This window comes from Phaethon aethereus, assembly GCF_964289735.1.
Source record: "Phaethon aethereus genome assembly, chromosome: 9".
Classification (NCBI taxonomy): Eukaryota; Metazoa; Chordata; class Aves; order Phaethontiformes; family Phaethontidae; genus Phaethon; species Phaethon aethereus.
This window is the reverse complement of record NC_138585.1, coordinates 16,440,138-16,457,704: the sequence shown is the minus strand read 5'-3', so window position 1 is coordinate 16,457,704 and position 17,567 is coordinate 16,440,138. Positions and strand designations below refer to the sequence as shown.

General features: G+C 47.8%; 1 protein-coding gene across 8 annotated transcripts in view; it reads left to right on the top strand.

Annotated features, from left to right (window-relative positions):
* The window catches only part of TP63 (tumor protein p63), a gene marked incomplete at both ends in the record, with an annotated part of 105,014 nt that overhangs the window by 20,821 nt on the left and 66,626 nt on the right, over positions 1-17,567 (top strand). For 4 of the 8 annotated variants that reach the window (XM_082003410.1, XM_082003409.1, XM_082003408.1 and 1 more), the window contains one exon: positions 691-823. In XM_082003410.1, coding sequence (XP_081859536.1) covers positions 691-823 — 133 coding nt within the window. Of the gene's footprint in view, positions 1-690; positions 824-15,785; positions 15,828-17,567 lie in introns of those variants that run through there. The other 4 variants (XM_082003413.1, XM_082003412.1, XM_082003411.1 and 1 more) reach the window with 1 other exon arrangement.

Here is a 17,567-nt window from a genome sequence, read left to right as displayed (position 1 = left end):
CTGTAATTAGGTTGCTCAGGGGACTGATGCTGGGGGTTTTGGTGTCTTCTGTACCTGTTGGTTAGAAGATGTGGGTATGAGTCTGTAATGACTGACTGCTCTTGAGCTCTCAAGAAGTTCTTCATCCAGGCTACAGGGAGCAGATGCAGAGATGACCAGTGACACTGACTGTCCTCAAGACCTTTGGTTGCTTGAGATGACTGTTTTCCAGCAAATGGTTGCTTAAGGTCGATGTTTGGCATTTTCCCCTAAGGAAATGGGGTTGTTACTCTATGTCCAGGCTCCATGTTTTCCTCCTTTGCTGATGCTAGGGAGGGAGAGGAGGTGGAGATGGTGCAGAGTTCGCTCTGTCAGGTCGATTGAAGGAAATAAAACTCAGTCTGTTCCCATTCCTGACTTGCCATGACTGATGCTGGGACAGTTACTGCTATAAATCCTCCATGAAATCTGCCTGTGTGATTTAACTCCTACGCTCTTGCCTCGTTTTTCTGGTCAGGCAAGTGAAATGTCCCTCCAGGCCTCGTCCTGTTCAGGGGCTGCTGTTAGCATAGCAGGTGAGTTGTTCACTAGTAATTACTTTGTCCTGAGACTGGTTTGTGGTCATGCCCAAGTCCTGGGTGACACTCTAGCATGGGGTGGGGGACGAAATAAAAATTTGGCCAATTTTAACTGTGATACTCTTCTTTTCAGGCCAATATGCTCTGTTCAGCCAATCGATCTGAACTTCATAGATGGCCCATCTGAAAATGGCCCTACAAACAAAATAGAGATTAGCATGGACTGCGTACGGGTGCAGGACACGGAGCTCAATGACCCAATGTGGGTGAGTAGTGAGAACTTCCTTAACCTTTAGGGACAGGTGAGGAGCTTTTGCAGGAGCTATTCTTTCTGCGTTGTCCTGAGGCCATCTTCTCCTTCATGGTGGAGGAGCTGTGTCTGCTGCCTCTGACCAAGGAAGTTCCTTCTCACTTTGCCTGTTGTGTCCCACCCACGGAAGCTGTTTGGGAGCATGGCTCTCCCAAGTGACTCTGGTGGGGGTCAACAGTGGTGTCTGTACCTGTGGCTAAACCAGACTGCATGTGACTTGTGGAAAGGCATCGCTCCCCTGTGCCTCCCCGGGGCTGCGAGGGGGAGCAGGCTGACTCCTTACCTGCTCCCCCTCTCATGCTGCAGCAATGGCAGGAGAGAGGGATGAGGCAGCTAAACAGGCAGAAGAGCTGAGGAGCCTCTTGCACTTGCCTGGCTGCTCAACTGCCTCTGCTCTCTCCCTATTTAGAGCTAGCTTATATGGCCTCAGTGTTTAAAATAGCTGATGTTCTGGGCATAGTTGCAACTTTGATGACCAAGGGTTGGGCCTTAAGGATGTTCTTCACTGGCTTTTCTTTCCTTGAAGGTCAAGTATGGATGAAAACTTGGTTTCAGACCATGGTTGGTTTTTTGTTTTTTTTTTTTTTCCTCCTGTGTTACTAGGCAGGCAAAGCCAGAGAATGTTTGTAACTAGTCTTGGTCATGGGTGTCTTGCCAGTACAGCTCAAGACTGGAATGTGGATGAGACACTGGTGGTTCCTGGCTGTGCCTTTGGCACAAACTGACCAGCCCTTTCTTAGCAATAGCTCTGGTGAAGAAGTCAGGTGCTATTCTTGCAGGCTGGAGCAGGAGGTATGTCAGGAGTCTGAGCTGTTCGTGTCCTGTTTCTCTTCTTCCTGGGTTTTGTATACTGTTGTGTACTTCAGGGTAAAAATAATGTGTGGTTTGAAATTTGTGTTGGTGTCTGTACATTTTTCTGGTTCTTCCATGTTTCCACCCTGAGAAACTGTGTCAGTTAATTCCCTGGCTAATCAACCACCATTTTTAATGTGCTCAACCAAAGTGTTGGTGGTTACAAACGCTGTAACCTGGCAGTGTTTGTAACCTGGAGGATCCCATCGGCAAGGGAAGAGCTCCCAGGTCACACTGACTGCAGTCCCCAGTGCCAAAAGGTTTGACCTGTTACTGCCTCTCTGGTCTGACTGCTGGAGAGACTCTGATGCTCTCCTCTCTCCTTGTAAAAGGTAAAAAGGCCGCTTTGAGGTTGGGTATCTGCTCAGCTAATGTGGTGAATCTACCCTGAGTGCACAAGGAGAAGTGCCTGATGTCAAGTCTGGTTATCTTTTGATTCCGTGTTCAGGTTGGGCACAGCGGGGTTGTGTGCAAGCCTTCAATCAGCATCCGGATCTGACAGGCCGCTTGTCAGCTTTTTCCAACACTGTAGCACAGCTCCAGTAAAATGATGTCTCTTCAATAACTGGTCCAAAAGACACTCTGTGTTTAGAGGGACTCCTACTTTTCAAAATGGGTAGTAATGTTCTGTTTGAACTATGTCCTTTTAAAAACAATTGCCCACAGTTTAAAGGTCATCAGCAGAAACTTTGCTCCTTCCATGCCCAAAGCTGGATTTACTGCACTGAGTGCTAGCAAAGCCTCCCCATCTCCAGTTCCTCTGAGCTGTCTGCAGAGCACTGTGGTAGCTGACAGGTTCACTTGAGGCCCTTGTTCAGAGTCTCCCTCTCCTGTCTGTGGTGCAGTGAAAACATCAGTGGAAAATCCCTTCCTCTTGTGCTCCTGAGCACTGCTGAAGTCAGCACTGGGGCTAGGAGAGGAGGGCAGGCAGCTTTTGCTGCGCGGTTACTTCTTGCTTATGATGGGTTTGATCCCAGCCTTGCAGGAGGCATTTCTGAAGAAGCTGAGCTGCACAGTGACTTCTTAAAGAAACGTTTTTCACAGATATGACAAGCCACAGAGGGAGAGGGGAAATTCCATCCCATCCTCACCCTGGCTGTAAGGCAGCAGCTCAGAATACATTAATGTATGTACATTAATAAACGTTCCAGTTTGTCTTCAGTGGAAGACAGCACCTTCGCTCAGTTGAGTGCTGCACAAAAGCCTTTACAAAGCAAAATATGCATCGCAAACCTGTGCAAACAGCCTGTCTTTTAAAAGGAGGAAAGATCTTTTTACTCCCCTTACCACCACCACCTCCCTATAAATTTGCAAACACCCTTGACAGGTGACAACTCCCCCTTGCCGAGGAGTCCGTGTTTGCTTTGCTGTTTCTGGGGCTCGCAGCCGCTGCAGCTTGCATTGGCAGAGAATGTGTAGCCTGGGGCAAGGTGTTTGCTGTTTGTCGGCTTTAATCTGAAATACCTTACAACCCTCTTCCCCTCCAGCTTCTCTTTTCCTTTGGATAGCTTCGGGGCAAGAGCTCCCCTTGCACCTGTCTCTCCTGTAACCTCAGCCATGTCGCTTCTAGACACGAGGTGCCGCACGCAGCTGATTGCAGCACCGAGTTGAAGAGGGCAGATAAACACAAAGGAATGCAGCAGTAACAGAGGGGCCCTGGGAGATGAACAGTGAGATCAAGGCAGAGTGCTTTTTATTATTAGTTTTGTCGTAGGAAAAGAGCAAGGCCAGCTTTTCTCCAAAATGCACCACCATGTGAGATTTAAATAGGTGCAAAGCAATTAAGATTGGTTTATTTAAAGCAATGTCCTTCTGTGGGCTTTAAGGCAATCCCAACGAGCCTTTAAAATAAGCTCTGCACCTCCTTGCAATTTATGGCTGAGAAATGAAACTTTCAGCCTTAAAAGATGTCATCCACCTTTGAAGTTAAGAGTTGTGTTGGTGAGAGCTGTGATTTTTTTTTTTTTTTAATTTATTATTGAATGTTTTGGGGGTACAGTTGCTTGCTCACAACAGAGCTGGCAGTGGGGAAGGAGCTGCAGTGTTCAGAGCAATGCCTGAAGAAACTATCCCACCAGTGGGCTGGAAAATGAGCATGAGTCCTGCCCTGTTGAATACCCATCAGCTGTGTTTGTTGCCTTGAAAATGCAACTGTCTGGGGAGAGAGCTGGAGGAGAAGGTTGAGTGACAAAGAAATCCCTCTCATCTGAGCTACAGCTCTGTCTCTTGCTGCCCCAAGACCTTGCAGTTCTCATGCTGTTGTTTTTAAGGAAGAAATATTCTTCCTGTGTCCCATGTAAGAAAGGGCAAGAGAAACTGGTGATCAGCACTACCTTTGGATGAAAAGAGCTGAAGGAGACAGGAAGAGGGTTTGTGGGTCTGGTGTAACATTAGACAGTCAGCAGCCTTCTCCAGTCGTGTGCCTTGTGACTAGCTCTTTCACAATGTCCTGGGTGGCCCAGCTGTGAGGCTGCTGGCTGTGCCCCTTCCTCTCCTATGGCATTAACCACAGACAGGCTGGGAAATCCCAGCAGAGATCTGCCTTTTTGTGTAGCTGGAGTGAGGGGCTGGTGGTCCCTGTGGGTGTGGAGAACGTTTAGTCTCTGCCATGGCCCTGGTGTGGGAAGGAGCTGCGGATGGTCAGGAAGGTAAGCTGGATGTATCTCCTTGTAGCCACCTGCCATTTGTTAGGCTTCACCAAGGAAAGTGGTCTCCAGCCTCTTCCCTGACCAAGGATGTAACCAGTAACTGTGGGGTTCTTTGGTGGGGTGGTGGCCAGCTCCTTGCATTCAGGAGGGACACTGGTCTCAAGGCTGTCTTCTGCAGTGCTAGAAACCAGGTGATTTTTTTTTTTTTTCCTGACTAATTAAATGCCCTGGAGCTATGGGGAGGAGGGGTCTGGGGACCTCTCTCTAGGAACAAGCGTGTGGCAGTGCAATAATCCCTGCATTGCCCCGGAGCCCTCGCGGCACGCTGTCAGCCTGTCATACCAGGTGCAAAATTGCTTTCCTTCACTGTCCCTCTGAAGTCCTTTAAACTGCTCACTGGTACTAAGAGATATTAGTCTGGATCCAAAGGAAGCTGCTTTGGGCTAAGGACTTCAGCCGGCAGCATCTTGAAAAAAGTGTTATTTGAGGGCCTTGCAGAGTCTGGAAGTCTTCTGCCACCATCCCAGCAGTACGTCCAGGGCTCCAGGGACCGCACCGGCGGGAGCAGAAGTGCTGTCCCGAGTGATGGAGCAGCTCATCCCCCTCCCCCTGTACATACCTTCCTTTCATGCCCCTGAGCAAGCTGTCCTCCTGCAGCCCCTTGCCTAACCAGTTCAGTGGAATGCCTTTCCCCAGATAGTCGCTGTGGTCAGAGTTTTCTTAGCCTGGATCGGTCCCTCCACACAAAAGAGGGAGAGAATTCCTTGCCCCTTTTTGTTTGTTTGTTTGTCCTTCATCTTCTGCAAATCATCACGGGGATCTGCTGTGTGTGGCTTGGTTAGGCACTGCTGAGCTCCCCGTGGGGTGGGTTTCTGCCCTGGGGATGGTGATGTGTGCGCTTCCGACAGGGCTGTGTCTTTTTGGGTTCATGTCCTCAGCTTCATGGGCTGTGAGTGTCCCAAGTGTAGTGGCTACAGAAATTTTGGAGATGCTACATGTGTTTCATAGTTTTGAAAGTGACAGCTTCAGCTCTGTAGCTTTGCTGTTTTCCTTTATACACAGAGGTGTAGCAAAAACTGGGCTGTGAGAGAGATTAGATGTGGCCCATGTAGGACCTGGAGGTGCCAAGGGTCTCGGCCTCAGCCCTTGCACCAATGACTGAGTTGGTATTTGATGCTTCCCCATGGGAACAAGAAACCTTTTCCAGGTTTAACCTGCTGTAGGCTCATGGAGGAGCCAGCCCAGCCACCTTACACAGGGTACCTTCCCATGCCTCAGCCCAACAAGCTGGAGAGGAGCAGGGCTGAGGTCCCCACGGGGTTACCCTGGCCCAGGGTGGCCAGGGGAGCTGGTAGATCTCTTCTACATGCTCTCAGCCTTAGCACTATGTAAATCAGTTCAGTAACTGATGTTTGGTGGCCATGGATCTCTAGGAGCCCATCACCTGTACAAGCTGGCAGTTATGGTGAGGATCAGATGTGCAAGAACATGATAGACAGACATTAAAAAAAAAAACCCTACTGTCCAGAAGGACGTCTGTTGCATCCTATCCAATGCTGTAATATTAAAGCACAGGCTCTGATCTCAGTTAACTTTAATTGCTTGCTTAAATGTTTTGCTGGGTCAGGAGAAGAGTACTCCACTTGGTGTGAGGTAATGGCTGAGGAAGCAGATGAAAGCTGGTGATGGGACTGTGGGACAGGGAGGACATCCCTGTGTACCAACAGCGGGGCAGGGAGCTGGCGCGGCATGCACGGTGTGGCTAAGCGGTGCAGGGGCTGGCTAAGGCGTGGTCTGTGCTTCCCAGGGCTCTGGCAGGTGCCGCAGCCCTGCGTTTTGTTGGTAAATGGTTTTGCACCTGGAGGATAAAGCTGATTTGATAAGTAGATGCAGCAAAGTGGGTTGTGTGGCCATCTGTTTCGATGCCTAGGTATTCCCAGATTGACCATAGAAAGGAAGGAAGGACTTTGTACAGCACAGGGATGTGATCAAAGCTTTTATTACTGTCTGGTTTGTGCTTGAGAGAGTTTGAGGCTTGCCAAGTTTTTCTTCTTTGTGGGTATTTGTTCGTTCCATAGCTGTGCAAAGAAAGTCGAGATTATGCAAAGGCATTTCCATAATGAGAAAATGCATTACTCTGTTGGAAGTTTCCCTCCAGCACCTCTCTTGTGTTCAGTTGAACTCATATAAGCTCATTTAGACTTGGCTTTGTAATCCTGCTGAATGTTTAATCTTCTGCAGAGTAGGTCCCTCCAAATGATCTAATAGCATTTAAGACTGCAGATCCAAATACAGAAATGTCAATCCTTTCGGATAAAGGACACATATAGAGAATGTATTTGTACATTCAGTTTGGCCAAAGCTTGAAGACTTCTCTCATTCTGCCTGTAGTAGGGCTCTAAAGACATATTTATGTTTCTTTAAAATAATTTTTCACTATCCCCCTTTCCTGTGCTGTTTTGCCTTGGTTCTGGCTGCAGATCAGGGCTGGCTGCATTTCTTTTTGTAGGAATGCAGCCAGTTGATTAGTATTGTTACATCAAGTGTTTTATTTTTAGCATCACTTCCCTGAATTCTCAATGGTATCGAAGAAAATCATGGGAGATCTGTCTGCTGTGCTATAGATCATTTTGGAAGTGTATTTAAAGTTCCTTTAAATATTTCTGCCCTCTTAGTATCTTGCTTTACATTCATCTTTGGAGGGAATATACTAATTTTAAGCTGAAAAGCACAAACCTATTGGAAGAGAGCCATGTGTGATGGGGTGTTTTGTGTTCATTCTGGCCTGTCTCTTCTGGAGGTCTGGCTTTAAATCCCTGGTTCATATTGCTAAGAGCACTTGAGGTGGAGGAGTGTTGCAATTGCAAGTCCTGTCATCTGCCTACATGCAAATACCTCCAAACAAAAGAAGCAGTCGCTTCACAAAACACCTTCCCCAAGCAGCTAGGCTTGCCTCCGAAGGTTTCCATGGTGCTGCACGTGCTCCTCGCTTGAGTATGGGGCAACAATGTGTTAGTGCTTATTTTATATCTTTAAAAGGCCTGCACAAACATTTACTTAAAAGGCATCTTGGTCTTGGAGCAACACTTTTGCCTGCAGAGGAAGTTTAAGGTTTATGCCGACTTGCTGGGAAATCCACTGTATGTTTCTAGCTAGCTGATAGGATCCTGTTCTTTCCTTAAACTAAAAACATACTTCCCATGTTATTTGCTGGGAACACTTTGATTGGGTTAGCACCCACACGGTAAACCCCTTGGGCAGCTGGCGTCTTCAGCAAGGCACAAAGCACAGTTTGAACACCAACAGAAGTGGAGTGGCCATCCCCAAAGTTCATGTTTTTCTGGACTTTTTTATTTTTATTTTTAAACCAAATTGGTTGTGGGAAGGAAATGAGGCCCTTCTCTCTTGTTAGCTGGAAGTAGGCTGACGAATCAAGCCGCCCTTTTCCAGCCGAATGAAAACCTTGTCAAGCCTTGTGGTACCTCACTCCCCGCCCCCCCCGCTTTGTGGGGTGAGATGGATGGAGGATGGAGAGCACTTCGCAGCCCTGTTGCAAGCTGCGGTGCTGAGTGTGCCTGGGAAGGGTGGCCAGGCTCATGGGATGCTCCTGCCAGACTAAGACAAACCTGGAACACAGCCCTGGGAGTGTCCTGCTCCCCTTCCTTGTCCGACATGGCCAAAGTGTCTGTACTGCAGCGAGCTGTGGGGTGTAGCTTTTGTTTTTAAAGTTCTCTCTTGTATTAATTGAGATTCTTGCTTTGAAGAAAGCCTTATGCATCCAAAGTCTCACTATATATGTTGCTTTGTGGTTCTGTAGATCCTGCCCACAGTCCTGTTAATAACTATTATTTTTTTCTTCCAATATTTTATGAGGAGACTTTTGGACTATGCAAAGTTTTCCTCTGAATGTCTCTACCATCTGCTTTCCACCTCGCTGTTGCTGATTTGATAGCACTGAAATTAATGAGGGAGTGAATTGTCAGGCAGTCACAAAGAAAAATGAAACAGAAAATGAAATCAATCTCTGTGAAGCATAGATTAGGGGCTGTTTGTGGCCTGTGTTCATATGCTCATTGCTGAATGAACCCTTTGCTAATCAGCCTCTGAATTTGCAGAGATTAATGAAAGATCAAAGGAGCATTCAATAACAAACATAACTGTCAGCTCTAAAAGTATGAATTTTTATCTCCAGTCTGCTTAAACACAAGGAAAAAGTATCCTGAAGCACCCTTTTTTTCCCTTTGAGGACATGGGTGGGAATGGTGGATCTCATGGTGATGTCCAGACTGCATTAAAGTTAGACAAATCAGAAACTAAAATGATCAATCTTCTGGGGAGGGTCCCCAACAAAATAACTGAACCCTGTGGCTGTTGTTATACTAGTGGTGGATGTGGCAAGTGAGAGCAGGCACAGGGCAAGAGGACAAAGACCAGCACTGAGAAGTTCAACATCTCTGCATAGGAAACAAGGAATAAACAGGCTGCCTGAGGGTGTATGTTGTGGCCCAACACACCAGGGCAATATAGGATAAAAGCGATGTGCTCGCATAAGAGGCATGAACAGCCATCAGTTGCAGGGGGTCAGGGTTTAAACAGAGGTTTGGGAGACTATTTTTGAATTATTGCAAACTCATTGCTTTCTTTTTGATGTTGGATTATTGTACAAGGGCTTGGGTGGGAGGGAGTTGGCAGTATAGCAGGGGCTGGCTGGAAAGAGCTGCTGTGATTGTGCATTTATGAACAGTTGTGTGTTTCCTGAGAGCAATCTGTAGTTTATACAAGATAAGGGAAGAACAACACTTTCCCCTCAGCTGCTTATGCAAGAACAACCCTGCTCTGTCAACAGTTGCTCCTTTCTTGTAATTAAAAACAAAGACTCTCTAATCTGTCACTATCTCCTGCTTTTCCCTTTCCCTGGCCGGAGTGCTCTGTCTCATGCTGGGATGCAGGTTTGTGCCATGCCCCTGTCTCGCTTCCAGCTGGAGGATTGGGACTGTTTATGCTGGTCAGGAGCAATCTGCATGATTGTTTTCTTGGTGTAATTTTTCTCTTTTGCAAAATATTTTACAAATGTGTTGGGGGGACCGGGAGGTGGGAGTCAAACGTGTTGTGTTGAGCATCCAAAGGTCCTCATCAGGCAAAAATGCAGGTTCAACATTGTTACTCTGACAAAAGAGCTGCTGATAGCTTGAACCCCCGAAGTCCCCTAGTCATGTCTCTATGTGCGAGTGTCTGCTGACCTGTGGTTTTTCGCTCATCAGTGCAAAAGTGTCTTGCTCAAGTGTTTGCTGGTCAGTGGTTTCGTAGACTGATCAGCTGCCTTGCAAAAAACCTCTGTGTCCAGATGTCTGTTTCCTTTTATCTCTAAGCATTTTAGAGAGAGCAACTGCTCTCTTTAACGAGAGTCACTAGAGCACAAAAAAGGGGAGAAAAAAGTAGATAAAAGGAGCATCAGGAATAGACAGACAACACTTTTTGATAAATCATCTCTACGCTCAGTGCCCATCTTGTACCGTACACCAACAGTGGGAAGCGATTCCCTGCTGGCACTTTGGTGGGAACAACCTCCCTTGATGGGTTTGGTTGGGTTTTGGTTGTGCAGATGGGTCGGGAAGGCGTGGGGACCTTGCATCATCTCAGCTGGAAAGCTGAATCTCTCCAGAGGAATGTCTTGCTCTCTTATTAAATGGAGCTCAGCAGCCGGAGGGCAGAATCCCCGGGGCTGCATGCGCCCTTCCTAAACCAATATTGCACAGCGGTTGTGAAGGGAACTGGTTTTGTTTCACAACGCCTTTCCACCTTTCCTCTCCCTGCTCCCCCCACGTAGCATTATCTCCTGACATGATGCCATTAACTCTCTAATTAGCCCTAGGGGTGTTCTGGGGGAGATAACAAGGCTATAGGAGCTCAAATAAGCAGCGTGCGCAGATGTTTACCCAGGGTCGGAGGGCAGGGCTGTTGTGACAGCCGATTGCCTTGGGGAGGGCATGCTCCTTGGGGGAGGAGAAGCTGACCTGCGCCATGGGCAGAGCTGGGAGCCGGGCTCTTCTTCTGCCCTCAGCGGGTCTGTATCTTTACCCTGCACTTTTAAAAGGGGAATGCAATTTGAAGTCCTTGGAAGAAGGGATTGATCCTCAGTACTAAGCGCTTGCAGCCAGGGCATGTTTCTAGCTTGAAGGCTCATACACTTGAGTGCTTTCCAGAGGACGTTCTGGTCAGCAGACCTGTCCCTGAGTCAGTGGTGGGGAAGCTAGGACAGCATCCAATTTTTGCTCCTGGGCACAGCAGAATAGTTAACCATGCAAGAGTTGGGGGGGTGCCCATCCCTCTCCTGCATACAGATGAGCTGCACCTCCCATGCAGTGTTCCGGAGCAGCCTGGCTAGGATACGCACATGGCCATACGCAGGCAGGATGCTGCCTTTCAGCTGCATCTCTCTTTTTTTTTTTTTTTTCTTGCCATAGATTTTTTTTTTTTTTTTTTAATGGGAAGGTCCCTGTTTCAGTATGTGCTGGGTTCTTTTTCCCCTCTGCCTTGTGGTTTGAGCAATGAAGACCAGCTCTGCACGAGTTTTCAAGAAGGGAGGGTGACTTTTATGTTTTGGTGTTTTTTTTTTTTAAAGTATTTTCTCTTTGCTCTTTAACCTGGCTGTCTGCTATTACAGGGACAGACATAATAGACTGCAAAGTCTTCACTGGAAAGATTTCCAAAGCCAATTGGCAGAGGCTTGTTTTTTTAGCATTCAGCAGTTATTCAGATGTAACAAACAACAAAAAAAAAAAAAAACCAAATGCCACGTTCTATTTTTTTCCCTCCTCCTTCTGTTATCTCAGTCTTAATTTGTAAACATTTCTGAGCTGACTGAATGTCACGGTCCGTGGTGATGCGGTTGATCCAGATGCTATTTTTATAAGAGTGGAGAGGTCTGAGCAGATTTTTTTTTTTTTCTTTGATCTGCAGGAAATTCCACATGAACCATCTAACATGTGGGCAGGTGCACGCGCATATACACCTTCTACAAGAAATTACACAGTCTCCAATTAACACTACGATTGTAGCAATGGCATTTTCAATCGTTGTGATATAGCACACTTACCTTGTGTCCAGGGAGGGTTATTGAGAGCTTGTGAGTGGTACTGGTGAGACAGGCTGGGACGAACTGTATAACAGCATGGGGAAAATGCAGTCAAACAAAGAACCTGAATCAGCAGTCTGACTTGGCCGATGCCTCATTTTGGAAACGTAGGGGTCGTCTTTGCATATTATTTTGTTTTTCAACATACCAGCAGGAGCACAAAGCACTGCCAGAAGCTCTCTAGAATATCTGAGTCAGATCTGGGAGGGCTGCAGCTGAAACTTTCAAATCTAGCTAGCAATTATTATTTTTAGTTTCTGAAAGTATTGGAGGTAACTTGCTTTAAAGAGATTTCCTTTCCCCCTTTTTTTTTTTTTAAGTTCAATCCAACTGAGCATCAAAAGCGTGAAATGCCAGACTTTGCACAACTCCTGATGCTTTGAGTTGATTATTTTCTAGTTTGTTCTTTTGCTGTTTGGGATGGGGGAGAGCTTGCTGGACTAGAAGATTAGAGTTAAACCTTGTGCATCTGGCCTTAATATGAAGTAATTCTTTTTAACATGTGAAGGGAGGGCCTTTGCCTGAATCTGTGTTTTCTGACTAGGCTAATTAGTATACTAAGGTATAATCTCTTTCTACAAAGACTGTCTTGCCATAAATTTTGACCATGAATTTGCATCACAGTTGCAACAGGACTGATGTTGGTGTTTCCCTTGGAGACTTGTCCAGAAGGCTCAGATAAATCATAATTATCACTGTCCCACTGCTGAGAAGTGATTGTGCAGTTTGAGGAGGTGGGGGGTGTCCCTTTGGTTTTGTGACTCAGCCATTTAAGCATGTGCTATTTCAGAGAGTCAAGATTCCCTCTAAGAGATGATGCCTCACTGCTATTAGGTTGTAGGAGACTCATCAATGTGAAATTTCTGCATCTGCAAAAAGAGAGAATCAAATGAGACTCCAGGAGCTTTTCTTTCTCATCATAAGGTAGAAAGGCGAGTGATCAAGCCTTTGCTCTTCCTTTGTGCCATTGGTGCCTGTATGAATATTCAAGGCACGACACCAGCCCATGGGACAGGGGGGAAGCATCTTATGAGGGGAGTGCATTTAGGTCTGAAGCCAGTGAAACAAAGTTTGGAGCCCTGAGGTTATGAGATGGGTACACCTGTGCCTGGGCTGCATCAGCGTTGGTGGGCGCAGTGTCTGGTGCATGCTCTGTTACCTCCTGTCAGGGTGGTGGTGGCCTCCTTTGTGTCACTTGTGGATGACTGATTTGCAGAAAGCCACTTGTCCAGCATCCACTTCAAGGTGACCGCACAGGCTAATGCCTCTGAAACACTGAGCCAGGTCAGGGTTGTGTGTACAGAGTGCAGGGATTTGTGCTGACATGTCAATTTATTCATGCTGTATACACTTCTCCTCATGTTTGACATGCAGATCTCTTTGGATAAACTTCCACATATCTCTGTGTAGTGCATCTGGGTGTTGCTTCACCTACAACCACCTCCAGCCACCTGTGGGACAGAAGATAGCAGATACCCAACACAACAGTGCTGCATTAATGACTTGGAAAAGGAGTATCTTCTGAGTTTCATACCACAGCTAGTAAAAGAGGTTTTTGCAACGACCTGCTGAGGTTGAGAGATCTATGTATGTACCTTCTCCTCTTTTCTTCCCCTCCACAGCTTTTGAACTCATGGGCCAGTATCAAAAACCTGACAGTATTCAGGGGTCAAAATGGTCCTCTGAGCACAGCATAACTTCTCCTCCCTATTAGCAGAAAATCCACAGGTGACGTCGAGCTTGATGTCCAGCTCCGTGCAAGCTTTGCAATGGCGCTGTGAAGTGACCCATTTCACTCACAGTGCTGTGGCTGCTCTGGCAAACCTTGCCTGTATCTCCAGATTAGCACTTGTGTGGCTTCTTGGCTCATACCCATCTTGGGTGAGATCAGGTAAGGGCACCAGGCATAGCCGCTGGTGTTGGGTGGTGCCAGGGAAGATGGAGAGGAGAGGAAGGGGTTGTGGCAGTGGTCTGTTGAGTTGTTCCTGTGATGTAGGAAAGCTGCTGTGTGCTCAGCAGGCTCTTGCTGGTAGGTCAGGAGTGCTGGAGGTGTGTGTGGCCCCAGCCTGAGCTGGGATGTTGCTGGTGGGTAGGTAGGGCTCTCCCTTGGCTGGGGAGGGCTCTGCGCTCCTCGCTGCAGCCCGTTCCTGGAAGTACCTCCTCATGTCATGCTCGGCAAGGAGGAATCGAGAAGGTGCATGGGAAATGCTTGCAACCTTTCCCTCTCGTGCCCGGCTGTGCTTGCAGGGTTAGAGCTAAATGAGACACCTACCTCGCTCCTCGTGGCAGGGAGCTGTTGGAGGGTAGGGAGGGCACTCCGATCCTCCACTCGCTGTTTGCTCTGGTGTTGGTTCCTGCATGAAGATGGTTTTTGCATCATTTTATTAGTGGCCCTTTTGTGAATGCTCTGCCTGTCTCCAGCCTGGAGAGGGGCTGGTGCGAGCTTTGCAATGTCCTATAATTCGCAGATTGGCAGGAAGTCAGCGGTGGCTCCTTCTGCTGCCATGTGCTGGGGAAGGCAGCCCAGAGAGCCGTTAGGACCTTGAGCAGCACAGCTGCTTTCATCCCTCTGAACCTGGAGTCCTTCCCCGTGTGCCCAGAGAAGTTGGGGTTACATGATGCCCAAAGGCGAGGGAGTCGGCGTGGCGGGGAGCAGCAGCAGCTCCCGGGCAGAGGCTCGGCTGCACGGAGGCGTTGAGGCCACAGGTGGGTTGCGGCCCTGCCAGGGACCCCTCTGCCCCCCCGCAAAGCACCTGCGGGTCGGTCGCTCGCCCCCACGGCAGCAGCTTTGGCCTTCGCCGTGAGCACTGGCAGTTCGTGCAGGCACACAGCAACTGGGCCCCGGCCTGCGTCACCGCAGGTCCTCACCCCAGCGTCTGAAGCGCTGTCATTAGACTGGGAGGGCCGGCGGCTGCGCTCCGATCTGGATGTTTGGTTTCCTCACTTTTTTTCCCCCTCCCCACCCCTCTGAAAAGGTGTTCGGTTTCCCCTCGCTCGATGGCGCTTACCCTGCTCCTTGGGAGCAGGCGAAACGAGCCGGCTTTTGTTCTGGCTCGGCGGGACGGCAGCGGCCCCGTGCAGTGGGGTGAGCCGGGGCCGCTCCCCGGGGCCGCCGCCGCCCGCACCTCGCTCCGGGCACCTCCACCAGGGACACCGGGGAGGGGACGGGGGATTTTTGTCTGCTCGTTCGGAGTAACGTCGCAGCGGGGCCGCTCTGATCGGCCCATTTGCTGGCTCCGTTCTCCCGCAGACCGAGCCCCGGCTAAGTGCCTGTTCAAAGTCTTTGGTTTGTGGGCACGGCGTCCGGGTGGCTTTTACTGAGCGGTACCCAACAACTTCACCCATCTATTAATTCAAAATCATGAGCCCCTCTGAACAAACTGCTTTTTAAATTTCTTTTTAACGTTTCCTAGTTCAAGCGAGATTATTTAAAGGCTTGTTAAAGTGGCGTGAGTTAGAAGCAATTGCAAAGGAGAGAGGAAAAAATGTAGCCGGACTGATGTCCTGCGAACACACAGGACCTGTTGGCCGTCAGTGTGGATGAAAGCATGCAGATGGTGGAGCATGCAGCAGGATTATAGTGCATGAAACAAGTGATTGCTTCTCACAAAGCTCCTCGTGGGTCTTTTTTGGTCCAAAACCCGCATGCTGCGGAAGCCAGAGGCTCGGCTGTCGTTACTGCACGACCAGTCTCAAGCGTTGCATCTCAAACCCTCCTTGAACGTTCTGGGCTTTGGTAGCAGCGTAAACCTGTGCCTGAAGAAAACCCTGGAGTCTTCTCAGAAAATAAATAGAAGTTTCTTGGAGCGGCTCCTTTGGAGCAACTCCATTGCTGTCTTTTGAGTTCCCAAACTTGTAGAAAAGTGACAGGAGAAAGTTAGTTTCCTTTCTTTTCTCTTTTTTTTTTTTTTTTTTCCTTTGGCTGTTTCCCCCCCCTTTCCTTCCCTTCCCTTCTCTTCCCTTCCCTTTGCTTTTTAGAGATTGGTGATAAGGAATTCTAACTACTTAATGAGCTGGGAGAGGCCTCTCTCCATTGGAGTGGAGGACTCCAGGTGGCACTTTGACAGATTGGACAGGTAAGGCAGGAGAGCCCCACCTCCTCCTCCTTGCCTATAGTTAGGTATATAAGGGAAACTTCAATTATGCAGAGAGGCACACTCCGAGTCCTGTTATCTTCCAAGTAGCATCACATATTTTTAGGGTCTTCTAAGGGGTGGGAGGTGTTTGTCAAAATCCTGGAGCCAGAAGAAAGAACAGCAGCACTGATCAATTTGACTGCTAACATGTTGTACCTGGAAAACAATGCCCAGTCCCAGTATAGCGAGGTAAGGATTCTAGGTTTGAGCTATCATATTTTTAATATATTTTTATTTTTAGTGAATGCGTGCAATTTCTTCACCCTTGTAGTCCTGAAATTAGGTGTGGAATATACACTTGTTTTTTGAAACTTTTGCACTTTGCAATGGGAAGCAGACTTTGCTGGGCTATGTACTGGAATGAGAGTGAACTTTGAGTCTTTCCATTTGGGACAGCGAATTTGCTTTAGGAACTTTGATCAACCAAACGTAATTTTCTTTCACTGGAGAAGCGAGGCAAAGCAGTCGCTTACTGTGGGCAATGCATACGCACTGTGTTCCTGTAGCAGTCTGAACAGCATCTGTGTTGACTGCATTATAACTCATTTACTAGTCTTTTATTGCCAAAATTGCTGCTTGTTGTTAAAAGCAGATGGTATCTAGGAAATAACCAAAAATGCATTATAAACCCCTTCTTAGGTTACCTTCTTAAGTAAAATAATAAGCAAACAAAGGTTGTCTGCTGCAAATGTTGCATTTACTGTGTACAGCAATAACTCTCTTACTCAGTGCTGTTAATAGTTTGTCTCATGACTTGCAGCAGCAGCAGGATAATTTACACAGGGTGTTAGTCTAAACATATTATATGAGGATGAATGCATGTACAATGGATGCATTTATGCTTTTTACAGCCCTTTGGACTGCATGGGTGTGAGTGGAACACAAACTTTGGATGAAGATTTGAGTTGTGTGTTGGTTTTTTTTTTTTTATTTAATTGCTTTTAACCAACTTTGGTCAATGCTTTGTAAGGTGGAAGTGGCAAGAATTGCCACACTCTGCAAATCTTTGAGGAAGTTACCTGGGGTTGAGGGAGATCTAACAACAATATTGGTTTACATTCCAGCAGAGACAGCAGCTGTGTTGACACTCGTCAGAATGGCAATGCAGCAAAAGCTCCTCTGTGTGCGTGAGTGCGAGCGTGTGTGTATTCCTGGTGAAAATGCTTCAAGTGGCGGGCACGGGGTACGAGACCCAAAGCAGACAGAAGCTCAGCACTTGGAGAAGAAAACAAAATAGGAATTGTAAGGCCAAGAGCGCAGCTAGGAGATGCAATAGCTGGCAAGGAAAAGCCTGTTAAAAGTACACTTGGGGTTTGCACGGCTGGGATGGCAGGTTTGCAATTTGGGGAGAGCGAGGGGTAAACTGAAACCGGTGTGCTTTCCCCGTCCCCGCTTCTGCAGGCAGTGCAAACACCCAGCCTGTACTCGGTTCCTTGCTGCTGCCGCCGTGCAGAAGACCTGAATTGGTGACTCTTTCTCGTTTTTTCCTAGGTTAATTATAAACTCTTAAATGTGGAGAGAGCACTTCTAAGAGTGTTTGCTTGGCATTACTTGTCTGCTGCTATCTGATCAACTTTCGCTGAATAGCAGCGGTGGGGCTGTGGAGTCCCTATGGTTGACTTGCTGGGCTCATCTGTCAGAAGCGATGCGCTCAGGAGTGTTCTCGCTCCGCTTAAATGCCACTCATCACTGTTGCTGTCAGGGGAGGGTTTTGGTTTGTTGTGGTTTTTTTTTTTTAAAGGCTTTAGCTCTGATTTTATCCCCCCCGCCGCCCGCCCCTTTCCCCTTCTTGGATTTGAACATGGTGCACTGGCTTTGTTCATCTAGCGAAGCATTGTACGCTGGGGAAAGCAAACCTGATTGGCATTGACTTGGCTTTATTTCTGAGAAAGGCAGACTTTCTAACAACTTGTCTCAAGAGACAGAGAC